Raw genomic sequence first — 27,432 nt, 5'->3', positions numbered from 1 at the left:
ACAAACTGAAGCTTCTCTCGTTAGACAATTATTCATCCAAATAATGAGGTGATTAATCTTGTGTCAATGGTTTTTATTGTCTCTCCATGAGCCACTTCTTCACATCTTGACTTTGAATGTTGTCTTCTTTGTAAGTTCACAGATTTAGGGAGGCAACAAACTCAAATCATTAACCTACATAATGAAATACAGAGTATAACACGGTAGAAACATTGTGCTGGTTAGAGGGAATGTGTGGTACTAATACACAAGTACTACAATGAGAACAAGTTAGTGCACATCAGAATTTGATGTGTCTGCGTCAGTAGATTTGGTCTTGATGCCCACTTAAGAGAAACAAATGTCTCCCTATGTTGCCAGCTCAGTGATATGGATGCGGCTGACTCACCAACATGTGACACTGACTTGTCCCAGGGACCTGTCATACAGTATGTCCATGTCTACCTCCTTTCAACTCCTCTGGCCCTCATAATGCTGCGTTCACACTACGTGTGACACAGCAGCATTCTACAACTCATTCTCAATGGAAGCTGACCAAACTTTGCCGTTTACTTGCAGTGGTCGCTCTTAGTGTGAACACTGCAAAAGGCTTTACTTGACTTCAGAATGCTGATCCAATTTCAGTGATCCTGACTTTGAAATTGGAAGTCTTTTGTAATTTCATGCACTTTGCAATGCCTGCTCTCTCCCTCTTTATCTGGAACACGCTGATTAAAAGGACCATTGAATAGATGCTTTAATTAGAAGTCAGACTAAGAGAGTTAATCATGCCACCGTAGAGCATCCCATATCCCAGAGGTCTGACTGTGTCTAAAAATGTCTCAGGGCTGTTTCATTGATCTCTTTCAGCTTCTTTAGAGTCAGAAAATAACTTAGCACTTTGAAAAAGTTGACAAGTTCCATAAACCCTGAGAGGAACATGGGCAGTACCTTTATTGCTGAGTGCAGCTGATTCCTCAAGAACTCACTGAAAACATACAGAGCAGTGTATTCCCAGTGTTGGGTTTCTTTTTTCTTTTGTTTGAAGGGTATGTGAGGGAGGCGGGCGGGCGTTGTTGGTAGAGACTGCTACTTTCCTGCGAGTTAGAGGAACAATGTCTGGAAGTGAGTCAAGCCCTCGTAAATGTCCTGTCCTAGAGAGATATGGCAGTACCACCCTGTTCTCCTGCTGCACGGCTCCCCACATAAGATACAGTACAACAGCAGCAGGCGGTCCGCTGCTCTTTGTACCTTCCACAGACGACATGGCGGGACTGTGCGCTTTGGCCTTTGCATCCGGAGGTAAAGTACTGTGCTTTTGATTCATCACCTGAGAAAGCGTTCTTTCTAGCCTGCGTCTCTCTGACTCTCACTCTGGCACCTTGGCAGAGAAGTGGGGCAATGCAACACTCATGGTTCTCCAGAGGGAGATGTCGCAATAGGTCAGCTCTTTGAAGGCCTGCTAGGCAAGCGCACGTCTGAGGCAGCCGTGTGTGGTTGGCATTGCTTTCATGCTGGGAGGACGGTCCTAGCTAGATGTAAACAAGAACTGATCCGCCGATCCTGACGTTGTTGTGATGCAGTAATACCATCTGTTCTGACCAGAGGATGTGTTGATAATGTGATTATTATGGGTTACACAGGAAACAATCCCACTGGCGTATTTATCTTTACTTGTGGTTGACTGATTTTTGGGTCGGTTCAGTCCGAATATTTACAATATCATGATGCTGAGTCCCAGCAGGACTTTGAGGAGAAATGACCAGTCAGCATGAAACCACCTGTGCTCGTATTCTGAGTGTTCTCCTCAGATTTAAAACCGGCACTCTCCAGCATGCCTTTGGCTCTAAATATTTCTGTCGCCTCCCTACAGCCTCACTTGAATCTAGTTTGGTGTGTGAATTCACACTACACACACACACGCACGCACGCACGCACGCACGCACGCACGCACGCACGCACACATACACACACACACACACACACACACACACACACACACACACACACACACACACACACACACACACCGACCTCTTCTAAAGACGTGCTCCTGGTTCACCCGAGGGTGAAGTCGGCTGTTGCTGTTATTTAAAACTTGGTTTGCTCTTTGAAGCTACACTTCTTGTGGAATGTGAATGCGGTAACGCTCTCTGTGTCTAGAATGCATTATATTCATGCATCATTTGTGATAATCTGCTAATAGCGCTGTATGATTATAGTTATACACACTCAATGATAATGCGCTGTAATAATCATAAGACATTATGAAGCATTTTATGATGACATTCTTGTAATACATTATAATCTTTTTTTAATGCATTATTTTCACTGTTATAATTCTAGTGTGTATCGCCCACCATCAGTTAGTGTTCCTGAGCACCTGAGCGGACACCGTCTCTTTATTTCTAGTCTGCTGTGACCCTCCAACAAGCTCCAGTCACACTGAGCATGTGTCGTCCACATACAAGGTTCAAGGGTCATTATGCAACACAGGGATGCACAATCCCATTTGTAACACAACAAACACATGAAACTAAACTAAACAAACAGTAGTACATTCCTGTAGAGCATTTTTGGAATTTGCTCATAAGGAATGTAAACAATAACAACTAAAACAATTCTCTGGTCAGATAATATGGCCGACATCTTCACATTCAGAATTCAACATTGTCCGTGTGTTTGAGCACCAAGCATCATGATGTGAACACAGAGTCCTCCTCCTCTGGTCCACCAGAGTCCTGCTCTCTGTCCTGATGTCTGTCCAATCAAGTGCAGCTTGATCCTGGACCACGATGAATCCAGGTCTCTGTGAAGATGTGGGCTCAACAGTCACCGACCTCCCGCTGCTTTCATCCATCTTACTTTTCTGTGACTGTTGCCATAGCAATAGGCCTCAATAGGCCTTGCTAGACACAAGGAACGCAGAAGAAGACCTGACACTGAAAGGGGGAACAGACAGACTAAATACACAAGGAGAGCAGGGTGATGGATCAGGTGGAACGAATCAGGGCAGTGAGAGTGAACTTAGAAAATAAAAAGAATTCATCCTGAATGCTTAACTTTCAATGGAGGACCCCAACTGTTAACATAGACCACAAATATAGGTTAGCACTGAATATCACAGCATGTGACCAGTGTTTTTATTTTAATAATCCTCCCTATCAGCATCCAGTATGTATCTTCTGGTCAGGTTCTGTCTTCCACTACAGTTACTAACAGAGAGCCAAAGTTTTGAACCTGTTTAGCAAACAGAAACTGAGCAAAAACACAAACCTGTAAATCTCATTGATGTTTTTTTATGACCAAAACTGCTCTAACTTTGGCAGAACATATTTTGTTCATGTAGGACCCCATTATTAATATTAAGAAGCTGAATGAGAAAATACATTTTCAAATCTTTGGGTTTTCAGTTAAAGCACAGTTTTGCACTTACCATATTAATTCCACTTTTTAAATTTAATATAATGACATAATATGTCATAGTAATAGAATTTTACATATATAGTTGTTTGTTCATGCACGATAGTCGATCAATAATAATTGATCTCTGGACTAGTCCCTCCACAGTTGAATGGGTTTCAAAGGTTTGGCCTACTTCTAGCTGCTAAAGTGTTCTCTATGGAAGGCTTTACACCAGCCATGCTATATAATAGAAAATGTCATCAAAATGTGCTCAGAGGCATTTGTATTCTAAATGGACTGTCTAGATTATTAATGGGATATTCACCATTTAAACCCAGAGATTGATGAATGCAGCCTGTCTCTCAGCCAAACACACAGTGAAGAGGAAACCACTTACTCATGCATTTAAACTTCTTCTGTGTAACCACTCACCTATTCATCTACACTCTGATTAAAGACACAAAGCTACGTGCCGCAATTAACCACTTAGTGGTAACATCTGTCGCAATGAATAATTGAATCACATACACTGTGTTTAGCAGCCTGAGGACACTGGGCACTGAGGAAGTGTAACATGATGTGTAGGTTCACCTTCCTCAATCACACAATGCCTCAGTGTGTCTTCCCCCTTCAACTCCATGACTCACCCACTAATACGGGCACAGGGGGTAGGAATACTGGGTAACTATGGAAACGCACCGCAGTGATTCGCCAAGGCAGGCGGCACTTTCCTTTAGAGGCTCCGAGTTAACAGGATTAGAGGGAAGTCACAGAGGAGACCCTGAGGAGCACAGCTTCTATGTGTCTCTCTCCTCTGTCCTGACTCAGAGACAGAGAAACTACAATCACTAAGACATTCATCGCCCTGCAAAACAGGCAGGAGGTATAGCTGCTGAGTGTACCTTTTAAAGTGATACTCATACCAATAGAGTACTATTCCATTGCCGCACTGCACAGCACTCATACAGCAGGTATCGCCGATGACGTCATCGCCCGCCCCACAGTGGTTGGACCCTGTTGTGTAACGCCCACCCTCTGGTTCCCCTCCAGGTTGAAAATGTAGCTCCATCAGCACTGTTGTGGTTGTTTCGCACTGTTCGCGCTTCTAGAATCGTCAGCTGCTAGCTGTATGGAGTGTAGCTGCTGCTGTTGTGGGCCAATCACACGTCGCATTAAATGGAGAACACGCGCTTGGGAAACATTGACTAAGTGGTAGAGCAGGGTCGTCCTTCAAACAGAGGCTGTGACTGCGGTGTATGCATGGGTGTGAATGTTAGTTAGAGTCCTGATGGGCAGGTGGAACCTTGCATGATAGCCTTTTCCATCAGTGTATGAATGGGAGTGAATGATGACATGTAGTGTTAAAGAGCTTTGAGTGATCGGAAGACTAGAAAAGAGAAATACAAGTACAGGCCATTTAACATTTACCATTTAAGGTCATCGGCTGAGAGAAAAAACAGTCATTTTCTCTAGTTCTGGGTACAAAAGGATTTATTGCAGGTATCATTTGACTGGAGAAATTTTGATACTACTTGCTCCAGGGTTATTTCAGTCAATATATATACCTTAAAGCAGTGGTCGCCAACCCGTCGATCGTGACTTTCGGAGACTTTCCCTGTCGATCTCCAAAATAAAAAATAAAAAAAGAAGAAAAAGAAAATCCTGGGCTTTTATTTTGAAGGGGATTTTGTCTGCAGCCTGTCTGCTCATCATCTCCGCTTGTTTGCACGTCTCAAAACGCGCAGCTAGTGGGCCCTACCGAGGCGGGTCTATGGAGCAGTTTAGCCAATTGCTGATTAAAGATATAAATGAGTGACATACAATTTAGCCAATCAGCGTCCTCAAATAGATTCAGAGTGGGGCCAAAACGATTTGGCCCCAAGCTGCGCGTTCTCGTCAGGAGAAGTCTCTACAGGCGAGCGCGAGCGCCAGGCGAGCACTGCTCCTCCAAGACCCGTTTGAGAGCAGAAGTTTCGCGGAGATTCTGCAGTTAAAGAGCTGATCCCAGATCAGCCTGACCTCACAATCAGACAGCAGACTAGCGGGAAAGGGAAGCAGAACATGAAGCTTCTCTACTAGCTGTACCAGACAGGTTTGGCTATCTCAGGGGTCGGCAACCTTTACTATCCAAAGAGCCATTTTGCCCTATTTTCCACCAAATAAAATTTGTCTGGAGCCGCAAAAGCTATTTGATGTCAAATTTCTCGCCACATATCAAGCATTCAGTTAAGCCAGCATCGTTGGCAGTGAAAGCAAATTAATACGTCCACGCAGAATTAAACTCTATTTTCCTCCGTGACTTTTCTTCTTTAGGATTTATCCATCGATAGTTTACCGAAGGTGGAGGTCTGCAAATGATCAATGACTTACAAGAAAATGCGCGTTAAAATGTAAGATGCAAGTGGAGGATCGCGTAGCGCGGCCGTTTTTGAATCTATTACTATTTTGCTCGACAGGTTCGAATCCAGGTTGATGCGATCTTTCCATAAATATATTTTCTTCAATGTATTTCTTTATACGTGGCTGTGATGTAGTGCTCACTTATACAATCGTAATCCCCACAATATATATCAGATGTGGCTTTTAGATCTCCAGCAATATGTTTGTGAATGTCATGCTAACAACTTATTTAGCTTTTTAAAACAACGGGGACAGATCCAGCACGGACAGTTAGGGAGTGAGGGATGAGGAGGTAAGGAAACATGAGAACAGCAATGTAGGGAGTGAGGGATGAGGAGGTAAGGAAACATGAGAACACCAGGGTAGGGAGTGAGGGATAAGGAGGTAAGGAGACAGACACCTCACAGACTGCCTCAGACTGGCTGTCTGTGCGTATGAGCCGAACTACAAGGCACTCACAGACGGTGTTCAGTCACAGCATCACACTGACTTGAGTCACATGACCTCTGATGGCATTGTGATGGGACACAGAGCTGAACTGCACTTACATTAGTTGCACTGACTGAGAATTGTGTCAGTGTTGTGTTGTAACGTCAGTTGATAAATACAACAGTTAATATTGGTCGTTCATCCAGCCTGCTCATTGCAAATGTGTTTTTTCTTGTTCATATTGTGTGCGGTTAACAAATAATTTCCTTTTTATGTTGCACTGAAATGAAGTCATGTAGTGTGTTCTTGGTCACATCCATTTGAAAGCTGGACCAAAGTGTTTGATTTCATTCAATTACAATTAGGCCAAATAAAAAGCCTCAAGTTGTAAGTACAGTCTGGACAGTCTTTTTCTCTCAACGCCTCAATAAGTAGATCTTGCCGGTCACCTAGGCAGAGGTCAGGGATCTTGGGCTTAAAAAGGTTGGTGACCACTGCCTTAAAGGCAGTGGCGGGCCGTGTGTTTTATACCTGGGCCTTCAGTGCTGTCCTACTACAGTTGAGCCACCTCCTAATAACCTCGTTATGACGCCACAGCTACAGGTTTTTAGGGGTGTAACAACGTAACACGTATTCGTATTGAACCATTTGGTACAAGGCTCACGGTTCAGTACGCATTACAAATCAAACAATATATTTGAATATTTGAAAATGCAGAAGCTTAAATTGTGGGAAATATAATGTTCTCTTGGTGGAGCCACTGTGCTCAACCTGGCAACCCACCCAACGTAACAGACAACGTGCTGTCTGACCACGGAAGAGCAACATTGTACTCTGGTGAGGCTCGTCTGTTCTGGGAGGCGCACTACGCTAAACTAGCTTAGCAGGAAAATCAACAGCAGCACACAAGCTACAAACTCTCCCCGCAGCGTTAAGGTAGCTGTTCCCTACTGATTCAAACAGGGCTAAAGCAATGACCACACAATCCCCATTTCTCCAGACCATAATTCTTGCTTTGTAAAAGAAAACAACAGCCCAAACAGAGAATCAGATGTCCAATCCTAACCCCGACAGGTTATTTGTTTTGTGTAAAAATGAAGCTCAACACCCACAAATACACTAACTGCAGAGTGCAGATACATGAATATGTGCATGACGGGATGCTTCGTCATTAACAGACAATGCATATAGTCAAAATCAATGTAATTAACACAATGACAAGAACAAACTCACAAGAACCAGTCTCACATATTTATGACAACAAAGCATGACAAATCAATCCAGCAAACCTGCGGCGCTAAAACACGCATTCATCCACACACTAAAGAGCACGAGCCATTCAAATATTATTCATATCAAAGGGAATAATATTAACCATATCATAGAAACGACACGATATAAAAGTGAACACAGTAGTAATGCTACTGCAGATGTAAAAACACAAAAGCGCTTCACTTACCAAAGCTGCTGTTCACTATTTAAAGACAAAGTCCATCCTCCTTTCTTTGTTAACAGAGTTTAATGACGCGATTGTACAGAACATCGGTGCTGTTCAGTTCCAGACAGAGGTCCTCCTCTGAACGTGTTCGTTGAGTTGTAGATCTACTCGGGTCTCAGCAAAAGTTTTCAGAAGCACCGTAGCTTGTAAGTTCCCTGTGGTGCTGCCTTGGTTAGCAAATCTAGCGTAGCTCTAAACACTAAGACGCTCAGTCGCATATAAAACGCATTCTTAGCCATAAAATGTGCAACGCTTCTCCGACGCTGTCAGCCAGAAATATCGTTCGTATAAATCCTTTTCCTAGATGGGTCAGGGCTGATGTCCAGCTTTTCTGGAAATGTCCTTCTCCAGGAAGGCGTTGCCAGTAACTCCCAAATCCGTTTCTCCTCCTTCAGCCATTGAGTGATAAAAAAACAAAGCTACAGCAAGCAAAACGCAAAAAATGTCACGTCAATGTCATATCTTCTTACATGTCTTTCAACTTGAACTGTTACTACTACTAAGTTCTGCTAGCTAGCTTCAGCTTCATAACAGTCACAACAGTCACAGCCCACTGACCAATTTAACCACATGTTAATGCTGAGCTGCACGTTAATGCTGACGTACTTTTAGACTACAGCTCTGACATGTCAAAGAATATGCCCAACATGTCAAACTAAAAATCTGATTGGTTGAAGATGATGACAATCAATAATATCGTCCCCATTTACTTAAACTGCAAAGTCTTCCTCGCGGGCCTCTGGCCTCTCTTCTTCCCTAGAGACACAGAGGTGAAATCTGATTGGATAAAAGCTCTACTTAAAACAAGCTGCACTGGAAGCAGAGCAACTGAGGAAGACAGTAGCTGTGCAATGAGAAGATAAGATAATGGGAAAAATAATTAGAATACATGTAGTGTATTTATGAAAAATAATGAAATCATAAAATAGCTATAACTTTGTGATTCTATTTAGGCCAGCAGAGAAGGCTTTGCTGGCCCTGACGGCCCACCACTGCTTAAAAATGTAAATTCTTAGCTTAAACATTGAACATGATGTGAGGCCTCCTGATAAAAACCATCTGGAAGAAAGGGTTCACCCCAGGTCATGAAAATTGAATCACAGCTCTCCACCCATTGCTCAAGAGACGGACAGCAAATCTGATAGGTGGTATGTTCGACCTGATTCTGCACAATGGTGGCATCATTTTTGAGAAAAGGAGATGGGGGGATTTGTTGTTCGGAGAAACTTCTACTTGCAGACAATGTCATCCCGACATCCTCACAGCCAGCTAACAATAGCTGCTATAAGGTGGGCTGTGGCTACCATAGCAACAGAGGCAAAAGATGAGTGAGTGGAGGAGGACATCACAGCCGCGCCCATCACTGGAGTAACCAAGCAGACTGGAAAACCAGTACAGACGGGGGGAGGCACCGGGAGAGATGCTGGTGAATAATTAGTGGGAGTCTGGAAGGCAACGCATGGTATGGCTCAGCCAATCACTTCACTTCATGCTGTGGGGACTTTTTTTTTTACCAACAGCCAAATGCAACACAGGCAAATTTGTGGATCATTCCTAGATTTGTATTGCAAGAGGTTTATCAGTCAATACATGAAGCTGTATTATGTGTTCCTGCTCTTGCACATGAACTACACTACTTGCTTTTTAAAGAGGCAGTCTGTGGTACAAGCTAGGGTCATGGAGTTTGACAGAAGTGAGTGTTGAGCAGGCAGAGAGGGTCTCATGAAAGATGCTATCAAGTGCATAGTGCATATGCATAGTGCAGCATTTTTAGAGCTAAAAGTAAAAGTCTGGATATCTCCACCACTGCCTCATTGGTTTTAAGGATTATTTGAACGTCCCATGAAAAGACCAAACTCAACAAGTCTGTCTCTCAACACTTTCTGACTTCCCTTCCCTGCGTTCTCTGAGGTCCCTGTCACTCTGTAACTGTACTTTATTTCAATCATTCTGTTGTTGTTGAAAACAACTGAAGAAACATTCTTAGAAATAGGGCCTATTACGGCCTATTTTTATTTAATGTAGTCTATTTATTTTCTATACTTTTTCATTTACATACATGTTTTGCAGCTGTATATTTTCAAACAGTGAAGGACACCTTGTCTTTGCATTTTATTTTGATCACAGCGTTTTTCAATAAAAGTGATTATGAATCTCACATGTGACTTTGACTTGCAGTTAGCCCACTTTGTATAAAATATCAAGATATATATTGTGTGTTGCCATTCAACCTAAAAATACAGAGACCTGATTTTTGGTCCATATCGCCCAACCCTAGGATGAGTCAAGATAAACTACAGTGTGTGTTTATTGTAATGAAGGAATGTGTCAACCAGTGCAACAAGTGTGGTTCATTGATGTGTTTTTCTGTAGCACAGTGTATTAGACTTTGACACACTTAATACTCGTTAGTAGATTCATTCATTGTTGGTTGATTGTTGTCTTTTCTTTGGCTTTATTGAGTAATAAGAAAAGCATAGAAAGGTTATTCTTTACGGTTGCTTATTTCATCGATGTTTTGGGATTTTAGCTTATAGGTGGGATCGACCTCCAGTAATAACAAAGATGGTGTACCCCTTAAAAGTTTAGGGATCACTCTTTGTCATAGTTTGTGGACAAATGTCTCATATGAATCAATTCAGTTTAAGATCTTCCAATTAAAAACAAAGTTGTGTTCAGCAGTTCAATAGCACATGTCTTATCAAACTTTCATCATATCAGTGGTGGTCAATGATCGCATGATGCCTTGTTGGTCACACATCAACAAATCCATCCATGTGTGTGACGTTGTTCGTCACAAAGAGTCACTCAACTGCTCTTGATGTCCACTACTGCTCGCTGTGTGAGAGTGCATCAAATTCGACTCTTTTTTAAGCGCCGAATGCAACACCCTGAAATCACAATTTCCTGCTGCTAATGCAAATATAATGGTTGCCTGTAATCATTTCCCATAGTAATCACTTGTTGGAAGAGGATTGGACCATGAGTAATATGAACAAACATCATGCGTGATGGTTAAACAACTTGTAGTTCTGTTCATTATAACCTTTGACATGGGCGCTGGACGTCTGGGTTGCACTGTGGGCTGCCATGCTTGGTTGACTTCTAGTTGTACCAATGGTTCTGGTTGTTTAGCTATACTCATGTGAATTATAAGGGATTCAGATACTTGATATATTAACATTGTGTTGAGAGTAAATTTGGGTCAGAAAGCCATTCCTACTGTTGTGTGATGGTAATTTAGCCCAGCCCCACTTTTAATACAAGCTGAAACTACTGTTATCTGTTAACACTTATATCATTTGGTTTTTGTACTCTGTCTTTGAAGCAACATGAGACCGCAAAGAGGCCGAATCATGACTGAAGTAAACCATGCCGACAGGAATATAAAATGTATCTGCCTTCCTAAAAGCAGTACAAGCGCACACATGTGCAGTGAGTTCTAGTGGCTCGACCTTACCTACATACCAGGTCTCCTGTAGGCCTGGAGGAAGACCTTACCTACATACCAGGTCTCCTGTAGGCCTGGAGGAAGACCTTACCTACATACCAGGTCTCCTGTAGGCCTGGAGGAAGACCTTACCTACATACCAGGTCTCCTGTAGGCCTGGAGGAAGACCTTACCTACATACCAGGTCTCCTGTAGGCCTGGAGGAAGACCTTACCTACATACCAGGTCTCCTCTAGGCCTGGAGGAAGACCTTACCTACATACCAGGTCTCCTGTAGGCCTGGAGGAAGACCTTACCTACATACCAGGTCTCCTCTAGGCCTGGAGGAAGACCTTACCTACATACCAGGTCTCCTCTAGGCCTGGAGGATGACCACATGACCCTTTTCAGAGTGCCAAATGGGTTTGAGTCATTTTAAATAAGTTTCCGCACACTGCATGTTCATTAATATCTGACTACATGCTTCTATTATAAATAACTACACCTTCTCGGTCTCTTTTGAATAAAAGGCATTATGGAGCACTAATAAGTGCATTGATCACCAGGAGGTAAAGGATGGATGGAGGTCTTGAGGAAAGGAAGTGGCAGGAGAGGGTGAAAGAAGAGAGTGGACTGGTGAGTGAGTGAGTAGAGAGAGAGAGAGAGAGAGAGAGGTGTGTGTGTGTGTGTGTGTGTGTGTGTGTGTGTGTGTGTGTGTGTGTGTGTGTGTGTGTGTGTGTGTGTGTGAGCATGCGTATATCTCTCATTTGAACTCAGACTTCTGGTGAAGGAGGAGCTGCAGGACCTGTCCCTTTTTCTTGTCCCCTCTATCCGAGCACATCCATCCCCATTATCCCCTCACCATGCTGCTACTCTACAACCGTTTCCTCTCTCTCCTAGAATCGATCTATCGCCGAGGGGCCAGAAGATGGAGGAAGCTCTACCGAGTCAACGGACACCTCTTCCAGGCCAAGCGCTTTAACAGGGTGAGTGTCCTCAAATCTCTCTGATGCACACTCTAACTGGGGAGTCCATGCGGTAATGCCTGAACAATACAGCAGTCAGCTTCACTGGGAAATACAGGAGTGATGACACACTTGGTGTCCCTAGAAACAGGAAGTTTTCAAATGATGTTAGATCCTTGTTGTGTTTTAAGGTGTCCTTTGGTGTATTTTCACAATTCTAAAGGCTTTTAAAGATGTTTAAATGCTCTCATGTCGCCAATTTTAGAATAAATATGAAAAGACTTTCTCCAAACAGATTTTGCTGAACAATGTACGGGAAGCTATGAATGAGCAGAATAAGGTGAGACATCCGTGCCATCAGCGTCATTTGCAGTCAACACTAAAGCCATTAGCATTTTCTCAGGGCAGTTGATTTAAGGTTTATTTCAGTGAGGATTAAAAAAAACTGCATTGATCTCGTCCACACGTGTGTCTGTTTGTAATTGATTCTGGCCTTGACCAAATCTGATATCGTCAACAATTCAAAGTCAGAAACCAGGCCTGAGTTTAAAATCATAATTTAGGATGCACATACTTCTTCACATAATTTTCTCTCATGGTGTGTGAATAAACTTCTGCTCCTGATGAAGACCCTGAGATGTGGATGTAAAAAGATCGTAAGGGGGATATTCAGTTAAGATTTTTGGTCCAAAATGATGAAATTGTGGTTCATTACGAAGGTTTGTGTAAGCAGCACTGGGAATTACATCAGTATTGGACTTTGCTGCGCCTCAGAGTTCACTATGTCCTATGGTAATACTCAGTGCCAATGCAGGACATAGTCACATCCCAAACACTTAACATTGCCCATTTTACTATGCCTCCATGCCAGCGAGGCATTATGTTTTTCGGCTTGTCCGACCATCCGTTCGTCCATCTGTCCGTCCCATTCTGATGATCGTGATATCTCAGGATCGCCTTAAATGAATTTCTTAAAATTTAGCAGAAACCTCCACCTGGACTCAAGGATCAAAGTGTTATAATTTTGTGGTAAAATTCAAGAATTCATATGCTAATTATGCTAACTTTCCCACAATGTCTGATAGGATAAAATGATGATGTAATGATTTTTTTCTGACAGACATAGATTTAAACAGCAACACGACTGGGTGGTTGAGGCATATCTCCGTAACCATAACCTTTACCAAGTGTTTAGCAGTGGTGTATAAAGTACCCAAAAGCCATACTTGAGTAAAAGTAAAGATACCTTACTGGAAAACGACTCCAGTAAAAGTGAAAGTCACCTATTAAAATAATACTTGAGTAAAAGTCTTAAAGTATCTGATATTTACTGTACTTAAGTATTGAAAGTAAAAGTACAAGTAAATGCTGTTAATAAAAAAGCAAAGGGTCAGAATTTTGAGAATTATGAAGTTTATTCTTTTAAGTGCTGTGGCCACCATGACCAAGGACAAGGAGTTGTGTTGAAAATAATTGGGTTGGCTGTGATCCATCCAGGAGCAACAATGTTCAACATCATATATTGTACATAAGTATACTTTTGCATCTACTATGAACTATGGGCCTGATTTGAACACAACAGGCAAAGGTTTTGCTCAAGCTGAATCTGCAGTTGGTCGACTGCTACCATCATAACTCGATCTGATCATCCACAAAATGACTCAAATATCAAAACATGATCAATACTAAAGTATTACAAATCGTAATGCAGCGCTCTCGCGGATCCTGTCAATCCTATGGTGTGGTGGCTAGCTAACGTTCAGTTAGCTAACGTTAGCCAACTAGTGCTGCAGTGATTATAGCTATGATGACTCAAATCAACATCTCACAACTGTCAACACTTCCTCAGCTCACTAACTCGCTAGCGATCTGTCTACTACACTAATTTGATTTACGATAGCTAGCGAACGTTAGCCTAACATACACCATGTATAGCTAAATTAGAAGATCAGACACCTGTCGCCCCCCCTCCCCCGCCAAAGATATACTCTGTGGGAAACAATGCTAGATATCTTAACAGGTTTATGATAATTATGATAACTAAACATTGACGTTGCGGCTCATGGGATTCATCTTCATTTACCCCAATGTGTTTCCTGTGGTTGGATGGGGAGTTTTTGAATGCCAATATTTCAGTAGCTTCGGGTAAGCATAAGAGGCACTTCATCCGGTACGAAGAATCTTTCACTCCAACATAAGAAAACATTTCTCGCAAATATATGGCCACGGTGTTGGTCTTCATCACCACCGTCGTTTGTTGCGGGAGCAGCAGGTGCTTCCATTTCTGCTTCCATCATGAAATCAGTCATCGTAGAGTGGAATTCTACTCATGTAGTCGCTCGCTAGCTAGCATCCTGGGCATCACTGGAATCAAAAAACCGCGGCTTTGAGAGCACTTGTTTTCAATTGCGCATTAACGTGATTAACCAACGATTTAACTTGCAAGCTAGTGATTCACCAAACCTGCTTGCTTGCAGTCTGTGTTCCACCACAGTCCCCGACGTTGGTCTCATGATTCATTTTTTTTCTAAAGATAGATTTTATTTTGTAGCGAGTAACGAAGGTTTCAGGGGAAATGTATCGGAGTCAAAGTATCAGTTTTCTTTGCAAAATGTAGTGAAGTAAAAGTCAACAGAAATATAAATAGTAAAGTAAAGTACAGATATTAAAAAAAACGACTTAAGTACAGTAACGAAGTATTTCTACTTCGTTACTATACACCACTGGTGTTTAGTTACCCTGAAGATACCTCAACCACAACTTATTTGCCATAACCATGATCTTCTCTTAATGTTAACCACACTGTAGTTTCCATGTGCAGACACATGAATGTAAAAACGTGGTTGCATTGGACACAATGTAGAGCAGTGGTCACCAACCTTTTTAAGCCCAAGATCCCTGACCTCTGCCTTGGTGACCGGCAAGATCTACTTATTGAGGCGTTGAGAGAAAAAGACTGTCCAGACTGTACTTACAACTTGAGGCTTTTTATTTGGCCTAATAGTAATTGAATGAAATCAAACACTTTGGTCCAGCTTTCAAATGGATGTGACCAAGAACACACTACATGACTTCATTTCAGTGCAACATAAAAAATAAATTATTGGTTAACCGCACACAATATGAACAAGAAAAAAACACATTTGCAATGAGCAGGCTGGATGAACGACCAATATTAACTGTTGTATTTATCAACTGACGTTACAACACAACACTGACAACATTCTCAGTCAGTGCAACTAATGTAAGTGCAGTTCAGCTCTGTGTCCCATCACAATGCCATCAGAAGTCATGTGACTCCAGTCAGTGTGATGCTGTGACTGAACACCGTCTGTGAGTGCCTTGTAGTTCGGCTCATACGCACAGACAGCCAGTCTGAGGCAGTCTGTGAGGTGTCTGTCTCCTTACCTCCTTATCCCTCACTCCCTACCCTGGTGTTCTCATGTTTCCTTACCTCCTCATCCCTCACTCCCTACATTGCTGTTCTCATGTTTCCTTACCTCCTCATCCCTCACTCCCTAACTGTCCGTGCTGGATCTGTCCCCGTTGTTTTAAAAAGCTAAATAAGTTGTTAGCATGACATTCACAAACATATTGCTGGAGATCTAAAAGCCACATCTCATATATATTGTGGGGATTACGATTGTATAAGTGAGCGCTACATCACAGCCACGTATAAAGAAATACATTGAAGAAAATATATTTATGGAAAGATCGCATCAACCTGGATTCGAACCTGTCGAGCAAAATAGTAATAGATTCAAAAACGGCCGCGCTACGCGATCCTCCACTTGAATTTTCTTTTAACTGATTGATCATGATTTGCAGACCTCCACCCTCGGTAAACTATCGATGGATAAATCCTAAAGAAGAAAAGTCACGGAGGAAAATAGAGTTTAATTCTGCGTGGACGTATTAATTTGCTTTCACTGCCAACGATGCTGGCTTAACTGAATGCTTGATATGTGGCGAGAAATTTGACATCAAATAGCTTTTGCGGCTCCAGACACATTTTATTTGGTGGAAAATAGGGCAAAATGGCTCTTTGGATAGTAAAGGTTGCCGACCCCTGAGATAGCCAAACCTGTCTGGTGCAGCTAGTAGAGAAGCTTCATGTTCTGCTTCTCTTTCCCGCTAGTCTGCTATCTGATTGTGAGGTCAGGCTGATCTGGGATCAGCTCTTTAACTGCAGAATCTCTGCGAAACTTCTCCTCTCAAACGGGTCTTGGAGGAGCAGTGCTCACACTGGAGCTGGCGCTCGCACTCGCCTGTAGAGACTTCTCCTGACGAGAACGCGCAGCTTGGGGCCAAATCGTTTTGGCCCCACTCTGAATCTATCTGAGGACGCTGATTGGCTAAATTGTATGTCACTCATTTATATCTTTAATCAGCAATTGACTAAACTGCTTCATAGACCCGCCTCGGTGGGGCCCACCAGTTGCGCGTTTTGAGACGTGAACACAAGCGGAGATGATGAGCAGAGAGGCTGCAGACAAAATCCCCTTCAAAATAAAAGCACAGGATTTTTTGTTTCTTCTTTTTTGTTTTTTATTTATTTTTATTTTATTTTGGAGATCGACAGGGAAAGTCTCCGAGATCGACCTGTCGATCGCGATCGACGGGTTGGCGACCACTGATGTAGAGTTTTGCAGAATGATCCAACATCATTATTCTTTTCTGTTGATAGGGTTGGACATGTGATATGTAATTTACTTCTATTGTTGATACCCTGTGGTTGACCAGGGCCCTATTCCTCGTACGTGGCTAACTGAGTTAGCCGGATAATTTTCAGGATGAGATTACATAAGTGAGGCTTTTCGGTTCCTCGAAGCAAGTTTGGAAAAATCACCATAGCAACACATCCATAAGCCTGAACCTGCTCCAGAGCAGGCTTGAGCTAGATCCGCTGGATAAGCTGCCACTCCCCCGGGGAAAAGTGTCAGCTCCCTTCCTCAGAGATCCATCGATGAGGAAGCGATATTAGTCAGATTAGCGTTTTATAGGGATGGAGTTCTTCGAGATCGCCAAGATCCGTTATCACATCATGATGACTTCCTGTACGAGCGCTATCGATTCTGCCGACAAGGAAGCATTTATTTAAAGACCTTCTCGAGCCGTACATTGAACACCACACGCCATCTACTGTCTCACAGACTGTATCACAGCCTCGCGCTTTTTTGCGAGTGGTTCATGTTTGTACAGTGTCGGTGACGTGGAGAACATCGGGAAAGCCGCTGCATGCCGTGCTGTTCATAACGTTTATTTGGCGATTAAGAAATTTATGGATGTGTTCATTACATCACCATGGCACATGTTGTATTGATCACCATTCTAAATAATGTTTGTGTGCTTAGTGTTTACTTGCTCCCGTGTCCTCTTGATGGCTGGTTGAACTACATGATGGTTGAAAGCACTCATAATGATATGACAGTATTATTAGTACACTATAGATATCATTATTGTAGAACATGATTAAGGTGGACTCATGATACGAATAGAGAGAATTACACACAATTTATTTTTACTGCTTATTATGAATAATACATACACACTGATCCGCCCATACACAGATTCACACACACATATTCAAACTCCTATTCTATATGGTAACCTACACATACATGTATATACACATATATATATATATATATATATATATATAGTACATAATACATACGTGCATACACCTACATATATCCTCATAAGTATCTATTAATTCGTATCAGTTAGATTCTCTTTGGGCTTGTTTTTATCTACTTATTCTGAAAGAGTTGATATAATTATTTTCGCTATAGATCTCATTGGATGATGCGTTCCATTAAGCCTACTGCCAGCAGCACATTTAAAGAAATATCATCTGATTGATTGAGGTGATGAGGCACTTAAAATTAACCTATACATGTTCCCAACACTTGCGCATTTAACGACGTCTGCGATATTTTGCCATGCTTCTCGTCTAGCCCTCGCAGCGTTAGATTTCGCCATGATTATGGTCTTGAATTCCTCATATGCGTTCATGATCATCTCCTGCTCATCAGCGGAGAAAAAAGAGGCTCTTTCTTTGAGTTGATTTGCCGTTGTACTGTTAGAAAATCATGGTTTCGGTGATCGACGCTTCCCCCTTTTGAAGTAGGACGGACACGCGCAACGATACTGTTGTCTGACATCTGGTTCAAATTAACGAGACTGTTTGAGCGGATCAGCCTTTGAGGAACCGAGATAGCCTGATGTCAATCATCGAGTTAATTTAAGCTGGATAATAGGACATTTGATCGACTTAGTTCAACCACATACGAGGAATAGGGCCCAGGTCTGTCAGTTCTGTGTTTGAGTAGTATCTATTACCATTAGCAGCTGGTTAATGATGATCATGTCCAGTTAAGGAAACAGTCAGTTATATATGTGTATGTGTATTAATATATATATGTTATCAAGCTATCTGGATATTGGTGCATAATTCATGGTGTCCTAGTTCAGGCTTGTTTAGCAGTTTTGTTTCTTTTCTGAGCCCTCAGCTACCTAACACACACACACACACACACACACACACACACACACACACACACACACACACACACACAAACAGACAGGTGTGGACTTTAATAATGTTCCTGATGAAGATGAAGAGCTCCAGCTGCTCACATTGCTTTCCTGAAACAGGACTTTAACTTTAAAGTGTTCTGTAATGCACAATGGCCACTCTGGAAGGCAGAAGAAATACATTATGCTATTTCAATTAGGCCTTAAGTACCTAATGTGTTTTTCGCTGAAGGGGAAAAGAGGAGAGGTTCTAATGCTTTACCTTTGTGCTGTGGCCTCTGTGTGTAGTACAGCACTGAGTTCAGTCACATCCTGTCGCACAGATGTAAGATACAAAGGAGAAGTTTTAAAGCCCCAACCCTCAGCCTAACCCATCTTCGCTGTCACTGTCAGCATTCAGTAAACCAGCTCTTAGGATGAACCATCTCCCATGGGTGCTATAGTCTTAATGTCTAGACCAGAAAGTGGATAAGCTCAGTACACCGGCATCATGCTGACTCAACACTTTGCTCCAACCTAACCTTGATGTGGCTATTGCTGCCGATGCACTGTGGAGCCCTGCCGATTCAATGAAAGACATATAGTGACATTAGTACTTTCAGCTAAACCAGCAATCATTTTCAACACAAATTTGCTTTTCCAAATACCAAAGTCAATTCCTTCCCTCGATTACATTCTCAGGCAATGTTGTTTTAATTTTTCAGAACATTTAGCACAGAATATATGAAGGAGGTTTTGGTGGATGGTTTGTTGTCCTGTGTCCCACATGTTGTCAGGTTTATCTTACTAAAAAAACGACTTCTGCTTTTGTTTATTAGTTTGAACTATTTCAAAGGGCTATATAAATGCAGTCCATTTATCCATCGGCCCAGCACTTCTGCTCAGGTTGCCAGATACAGTCAGCTGGTTCTGGTCTCTGTATAGGATGATGGTATCAAACCTTTCTAGAATCGGAAAAGTTAAGCTCGTGAATTAAAAATAAGTCATACATCTTTTAACAGGGAACTTATTTGGGGGGGAAATACACCTAAAAAAGCAATACTAGGTCATTTGGTTTAAAAGTATGGTCATGTGATTAAAGTGTAACCTGCACTCTTCCATCACATGTACAGATCATTTACCAGCATCCCATTAAATCGAATTTCAGTAAAGTTACAGCCCTCTGCATTCAAAGGGCATTCTCCCCTCACATGTGCAGCCACACTACTGCTAACACGACTACACTGCAGTGTCTGAGCCAGAGGACTACATGCTTTCAGGAAGGTTTTGATTAAATTATGGCTCATGGATTATGGATTATGTATATCGCTGGTATGGCCTGTATTGTGTTGCCTTCATGTATAGTGTGTATTCTAACATGTGAAATAGTTTTTGTGTGAAACTGCTCATGCTGCCGTTTTGACGAGGACTCCCTGTAAGAAGAGATCTTGTATCTCAATGAGACCTTCCTGGCTCAATAAAGGATAAATAAATAAGATGAATAAATATGATCTGTCAGTTTACCAGCAGATATTGACGGAAACCAAAGTGCACCGTTTATAACTTGTTAACACATTCTGCTAGTTTTTGCTAACTGTTACGTTATGTGGGATGTAGCTTGATTAAGCTAATTGAAGATTTAATTATTCTTTGTCCAGTCATGTTTTAATGTGAAACTTTTCTTTTATAAAGCAGTTGTTCGCTTAAACACACAACCCACATCCAGTTTTTGAAGAACCTCACCAACTTGCTAGCTAGTTAACTCACCACACTGGCCCTTTAACTGAGGGCTTTGAGTTGCCTAAACAGTTGTTGACGGTGAAAATTTTCCAGATTTCTTCTAAATAAACATTCCAAAATTACACAATGAATTTACTAATGCATATTAATGTACATTTTTAGTAGACATTTTTCTGATTTCCATGGATAATGTCTTGTTATAAACCCCTAACTTAGCGGTAAGTGTTTGTATTGTTAACCAGTGGCTGTCAGACTGGGATTTCTCTGACTGTTGTTGCTATGCCAGATTCTAGGCTTCTGGTTGGTTTACAACGTTGTCCTCAGCATATAAATAAGCCGAGGAGAAGTAGGTCAGGTTTCTCCTCCCTTCTCTCACTCCATCCCTCTCCTTCCTCTCAGTCTCTGCACGTCTGTCTCCATCCCTCTCCTCCCTCCCTCCTCTCCGTCTGTCACTGCCTCGTGGATCCCTCTCATTAGAGATGAAAGAGTCTCTCAGCTCCTCTTTCCCACGTGATGAAGCAGAATTCAGTCACATACGTTGCCTGCCACCAGCCTCTCATGCTACAAGACAAAAAGTCATGCTGGTTCAGCCAGGCTGCTGAGAGGGAATGTGTTAATATCTACCACTGACAAGACATGTTATCAGAATGAGAGCTGAAGTTTGGTGGATGCACACAAACATGAATCTCCAGGGATGCTCAGGACACTCACATATAGGGGTGTTATCAATAAACCGCTAACCGCTTGAACGATTGATGCTATCCGTTAAACACCTCAAAGAAATATTTTGAATATTATTATTTAAAAAAAGCAGCTCAACCAATTGATACCCTGGAGACCTACTGGGAAAGTGGCTGCATATGTCCATGACAATGGACCCAACATTGTGGCTACTAACTCTCCCACACAGGTGAACTGGGGACTAATGGGTTAATGTTGTTGGTTATCGGTTAGTGATAGGTTACCAGGGTCGGCTATCGGTCAGAAAATAAATTCAAAAGTAGCATCCCTACTTGCATTTTTAGATGTAATACTTTCAGTCCCATTGGGGAAAAAAAGAATTGAAAGAGGGTCAGGGTTTCTATTTCTGGGGTTCTGGTGTAGCCAGCAGTCATCTGGCGCAAGACTTCTGTTTCCGTGCGCTGCTCATTGTCTACAGTTTGATGAGCAACTTGAGATGTGAGACTGGAGTTGGAGTGGAGAGACGATGTGTACGACTGGCTTGTTTCAGAAGTAGTTATGAAGCTCATTTTAAACCAATAAGAATCCAAATCATCGTCAAAAATCCAAATCAAGTCAGTGGGTCCTTATATTTCGGCCAATGCGTTCTGCCTCTTTTGTTTACTTGCATTCAATCACAGATACGCTTTCGATACTAAAATCTTGTCCCGCTGCCGACAAATTGTGTGTATTTATATACAGCAACCTGAACACCTCCCCCGCCCTTTCCATCTCCCCCCCCCCCCCCCCCCCCCCCTCCCTCCTCCTCCACCCCTCAGCCCCTTTCTCAGTTCTCCCTTGTGTCCCCATTGGAGCTGCCTAACTTCACAACAGGAATGAGAAGCTCCACCTGCATCCTGGATCCCATCCCATCTCATCTCATCAAGGACTGTCTCCCAGCCATCTCACCACTCATCACAGTAATCATTAACTCCTCCCTCATCTCCGGCTCAGTCCCCGACACACTCAAACTGCCTGCTGTCACCCCCATCCTCAAAAAAACTGGACTTGACCCTGAAACCATGAGCAATTTCCATCCCATTTCCAATCTTCCCTTTCTGTCAAAAATACTGGAACGTGTTGTTGCCACACAACTCGAAGCCCACCTCATCGCCAACGATCTGTTCGAGCCATTTCAATCCGGTATCCGCTCACAGCACAGCACTAAAACAGCCCTCCTCAAAGTCAGCAACGACCTCCTCCTCTCCTCAGACTCTGGTCATCTCAATATTCTCATCCTCCTCGACCTCACTGCAGCTTTTGACACCATCAACCACAACATCCTTCTCTCCCACCTCGAAATCCTCCCTCAATATCACCGGAACTGCTCTCTCCTGGATCAAATCATGTCTTACAAACAGACAACAGTTCATCAGTATCAACAACTGCACCTCCTCCACTGCTCCCCTGTCTCAAGGCGTCCCCCAGGGTTCGGTGCTTGGTCCTCTTCTGTTCATCCTCTACTTGCTCCCTCTTGGCAACATCATACGTCAACATGATCTTCCACCACTGCTACTCACTCCACTCTAACCAGCTGCCTCACGGACATTAAATCATGGATACAAACCAACTTCCTCAAACTCAACTGTGATAAAACTGATATGATCATCATCGGTCCCAAATCCCTCACTAAAACCAGTCACAACTTCTGCCTCACCATCGACAACTCCACTCTGTCTCCCTCCCCACACATCCGCAACCTCAGAGTCATGTTTGACAGCAACCTCTCCTTTGAACACCATGTTAACCAAATCACCAGAACTGCCTTTTTTCACTTAAAAAATATAGCCCGTCTCTGCCCATCACTCTCCTCATCTGCTGCTGAAACTTTGATCCACGCCTTCATCACTTCCAGAATCGACTACTGCAACAGCATTCTTCACGGCACATCATCCAAAATCCTCAATAAACTCCAGCACATCCAGAACTCTGCTGCTCGCCTGCTCACCCACTCCTAAGCCCTGTCTTTGATTCCGTGGGAGCTGCTGTGGGCTAAACATGGTTGATATTTTTTGTAGTATCCTGCAGGCCTGATTTCGCTGCAGATTGCTGCAGATGCCATCGGTCAGTATGTCCTGATGAGTTTTCATTGTCAGAGGTGAATCAGACGGCACATCATTTCCCAGCATATGAGGCCAGTCCGGTTCCAGGCACTCATATGATCTGTAATGCTGCGTGCTGGGCTGAAGGGAGGACTGTCAATCGATAAAAGCTTCTCTCATCTACTCATCCCTTTATTCCCACGGGGACTCTGCACCTCCACAGTAACACATCAAACATCATCTGCGTAACCTTATTCTGGCTGCTGGGTAGTAACGTTTACCAATTTACCTCAAAATACAATGACCGAATTATGTTATTCCTGTTGTTGGGAACGAAAAGGAGCGTGTTTGAGTTATCAGCATATATAAGACTAAATTCTTGAATTCATCAATAGAAATTATTAATGTCAGTAAGATTATTAACAATTATTAATAATAAACGGGGCACCACCCTGCGAAACAGGGACCAATAACCAAACGATAAACTAAGTCTCATAATTAGTATTCACTCACAATGTCAACAATCAAAGTACTATTACACATTCAGAGTGAACAGTGAAGGTGTTGAGTACGAGCAACAGACCACATATCCAGCTATTAACTCAATACACATGCACAAAGTCATCACAGACAGCTGCTCTTTAAAATATAACAGAGTTTATTAAATAAGTTCCAATAATAATGATCTAGTCAACTAATATCTAAACTAACAACAACTATACATTCATGAGCACGCTATCTAAAATCAACAAACTATGGTAAAGGGTAGATTGTGTGTGTGTGTGTGTGTGTGTGAGTGCGTGTGCATGCATTTGTTTGTGGTGGAGAGGCGAGACAACAGCTCAGACAACATGTGATGTAATCTAAAGGTAGCTACGTCACGTGGAACTACACGTTGAAGATAGACCGAACTACCAAAATGGCACGGGACTCTAACTTGGCGATAGACATAAGAGAGATCGCTATCTCCACGTGTCTGAAGCAGTTAGCTCAACCCCGGAGCTACATTAGCTTAAAGCTATATGTGTGTGTGGGTTAGTAAAAGAAGAGAGAAAGCAAACAAAACAAAATAAATCCTCCAAAAACAAAATGAGATCCTCCCCGCTGCGGTGGAGTACGGAAGATTGTTGTCTCATCTACAGAAACAGACTGACGATCTTTGAGTCGCACAGCCGCGGTTCTGACCTCTGAACTGATGAAAAACAACTTCCACCTCCGCTAGCAGAGAACCATCTCAACATGATTGCAGCAACAGCAGTATGAAATACACAGTAATTTCTACACAACATTAACGATCTCGATCGTTAATCTCTGCGATTATTGAGCATCCACACCACGTTATAAAAATGACACAGTGACTTAAGCAACACAAACAAGATAAGAAACACAATAACCTAAATCTGCCCTGACTCTTTGCCTCACTATGAGTAGATTTCGTGGCCTGATCGGTCGGTCCTCCGATGGAACTCAAGCGGCGAGGTGATGAAAAGCTCTGTGTGTCAGAGATATGTCCTTTGGCTCAGTAAGGGAAAGTTTCTTTCCTTACGGCTGGAACAAAGGCGGCTTGGGTGGAGAGGAGAAATGTGCTTCTCTCTCTCTCTGAAGAATCTGTTTCTTCACTTCTGCAGGAAGAATTGTCCGCTTTCTCTTCCAGAATGCAAACAAAACAAACAAACAGTCCAGTATATTCGTCCAGCGAATCTAAAACTGTTGTCCTAGGATTTTCTTTTAAAGACAGCAACGTTGCGTGCCTCCTTAGTCCGACCATGGTCAGAGGGATAAGCATAGAGATGGGGGAGCAAGACTGTTTTATGGAAACAGGGCTGATCCACAGGGGTCCTGGGGTGTCTGTGGCCCACAGATTGCAGTGTTGATGTTTATTGCTTTCGCATCTAAACATTCCTTGGAGCTTGCTCTTATCTGAAACTCAGATCAGGCTGCAGATGTCTCTGCAACATAGGGAGGCTAGATCCCTTTGTCTCATTGCACATGGTCAAGCACATGGCCCCAACCCTGTTTACTCTGGCTGATGGACTGTTGAATTAGTTGGATGCAATTCTGCAACTGTGGTCTTTTTTTGTTGCAAACCCTGGCCTGGGCCAATATATGTCAAGTCTTGTAGAATATGTGGTAAATCCCAAAGCAGAGCATACTCTGGGATTACATTCACATCTCTTACAGCACTGAGCAGTGGGCAAATGTCCAGCTAAGTCAAGGACGTCACTGACGAACTCTGATGCTGCTCTGGTGCAAGTCCAGCCAATTCATCAATTTAACGTACCACCACTGTTTCTCGTACGGTTGAATCGTACGTTTTTTTTCTGCAGAAATGGGAATTCCTTTCCCTGAGAAAGGTTTCATTAGGTTATATTGTAACAAAGTGCAACAATTCCAAAGCATATCATAATTTGTTGGTCTTGGTCTGAGATAATTACTGTGTGTATTTGCATGGAAGGATCTGTGGTATGCAGCCATTTTTAGAGGATGTTGTCTCCTTGATCTGGTGGTTTGAGGTGCAGAAACATTACTAAAGGACATTTTGATGTTGTTTTTTTCACTTAACTGTTACCACTCCGACGGCCCGCCCGCGGCCGTCGGAGTGTTTAGTGTACATCTGTGTTATGTACACAACTGCTATGTAAAAGGTAGGTACTAATGTCATATCTCTTTAGAAAGCTAAGATTCTTGTAATTCGATTTATGCAAACCATTTCAAGATACAATCACAACAGCAGGTACACTCAACGCCTCTATCAGACCACCAACCCCAAAACAAGCAGTTCAAATATCGACGCAACTCACCAATTATGCTTGATAGTACTTCCCCCATCCATAAAAGTCCGATAAAAACGGTCTTGTTAGATTGACAAAGGTCCAGACGATCCAATCCAGTAAAATATTTAGTCCAAAACACATTATTACGTCCATAAATACCCAAGGACTGCTGTTGCATCATTTCGAATTAGCCGGCAGATATGCTAACTAGTGATCTATTTTCCAACGTAACTCCCGTTCGCATGTAAACATTGCCGATTCAGGGGGTGGACTTAGAGGCAGAACGTGGAAGTCACTGTTGAATCCGTGAGTCAGGTCTCTACGTCCGTGCATTAAGTTCAAAGTGTGGTTATTAAGAAATTTGAAGAATTTGTGAAATTAAATAACTTCTAGATAGCTATATATCGACATAAATAAGCTTTAGATTGAATTATGAATACACATTTCTACACAGCCTAGGTATGTGACCATGGGTCTCCAAATGGGCTTTTATGGAAAGCTTCCAGACATGCTCTTAGTAAAACATGTGTAAAATATTCATTTCTGTGGTATTGTTATCAAATTTGATCTTGGACTAGGTACAGCTTCATGCTGTGGTCCCATTGTGTTTTCCAGCTAAGTCTCGGCTATAGTCATCTGCAGGCATCTCTTTGCAAAAAAATGTCCAGGCGGAAATACAAACCTTCTATTTCAGTGTGTTCCAACTTCTATTACTCAATGCCAGTAGCACTTACGGTGATTCTGACTGTTGGGGAAGAAACTTCAGAGTGTTACCTTTCATAAGAGATCAAAATCATGCATGTACTCCAAATGGTTCAAGAACAGCTTTCAATTTACTTTGGGTATGCCTTGGATAGGCGTTTTAGGCAAATTTGACAGGAGTGGTAACAGGTTAAGCTGTTGAAAGCCTGTCTACGCTTGTCATGTCAAGATATTCATTGCAGATGATCATTATTTTGCTGAATTGATATTAGTAAGCTGCAGGTAACAATGGTGATGAGTTGTACTCATGTCTATTGAGTGAAATACTGACTGTCTCCCAGTTAAGGAATAGTTTGCTTTACAAATCTAGAAATCGTTGTGATTCGGTTGTTTGGACTTGAAACCAGCACACCGACTTTGCAAAATAGGAGCTGAAGTTTCAACACACAGTTCAGCTTTTTAAGTAGACAAATCTTTGTGGTGATGCAACAATGTACAACCTGGCTGTCTTAAAAGACCTCATTAGACTTGGTTATTTTCTGTAAGAAGCAGCTTATGTGTAATTGTGAGTAGTTGTGTAACTCCGATTCACAAAAGATAGTGTGCTCATGATATTATAGTAAAAGCACACCCATGACATTTTGCGCAGGATTTGGGACAGGAGCGAGAGGGAAGAACTTTTTTTAAATTTGTTTGTATGATAACCTTGTTTTTCATTAATTCTTTTTTTTCTAATGCATTTAAGCAATACTTTTGTAAATTCGACGCAGCCTTGTTTACAAGGCCTTGACTATGCTTATAGAACTCTGATAAAAAATAAAAGGTGAAA

General features: G+C 42.3%; 1 protein-coding gene across 1 annotated transcript in view; it reads left to right on the top strand.

Annotated features, from left to right (window-relative positions):
- prkcz (protein kinase C, zeta) overlaps nt 1-27,432 on the top strand; it is a 143,901-nt gene that overhangs the window by 43,572 nt on the left and 72,897 nt on the right. The window contains exon 5 of the mRNA XM_079180001.1: nt 12,042-12,127. Within this exon, the coding sequence (XP_079036127.1) occupies nt 12,042-12,127 (86 nt within the window). The remainder of the gene's footprint in view (nt 1-12,041; nt 12,128-27,432) is intronic.

This window comes from Pholis gunnellus, assembly GCF_910591455.1.
Source record: "Pholis gunnellus genome assembly, chromosome: 2".
In the NCBI taxonomy this organism is placed as follows: domain Eukaryota; kingdom Metazoa; phylum Chordata; class Actinopteri; order Perciformes; family Pholidae; genus Pholis; species Pholis gunnellus.
This window is presented reverse-complemented; position numbering and strand designations above follow the sequence as displayed.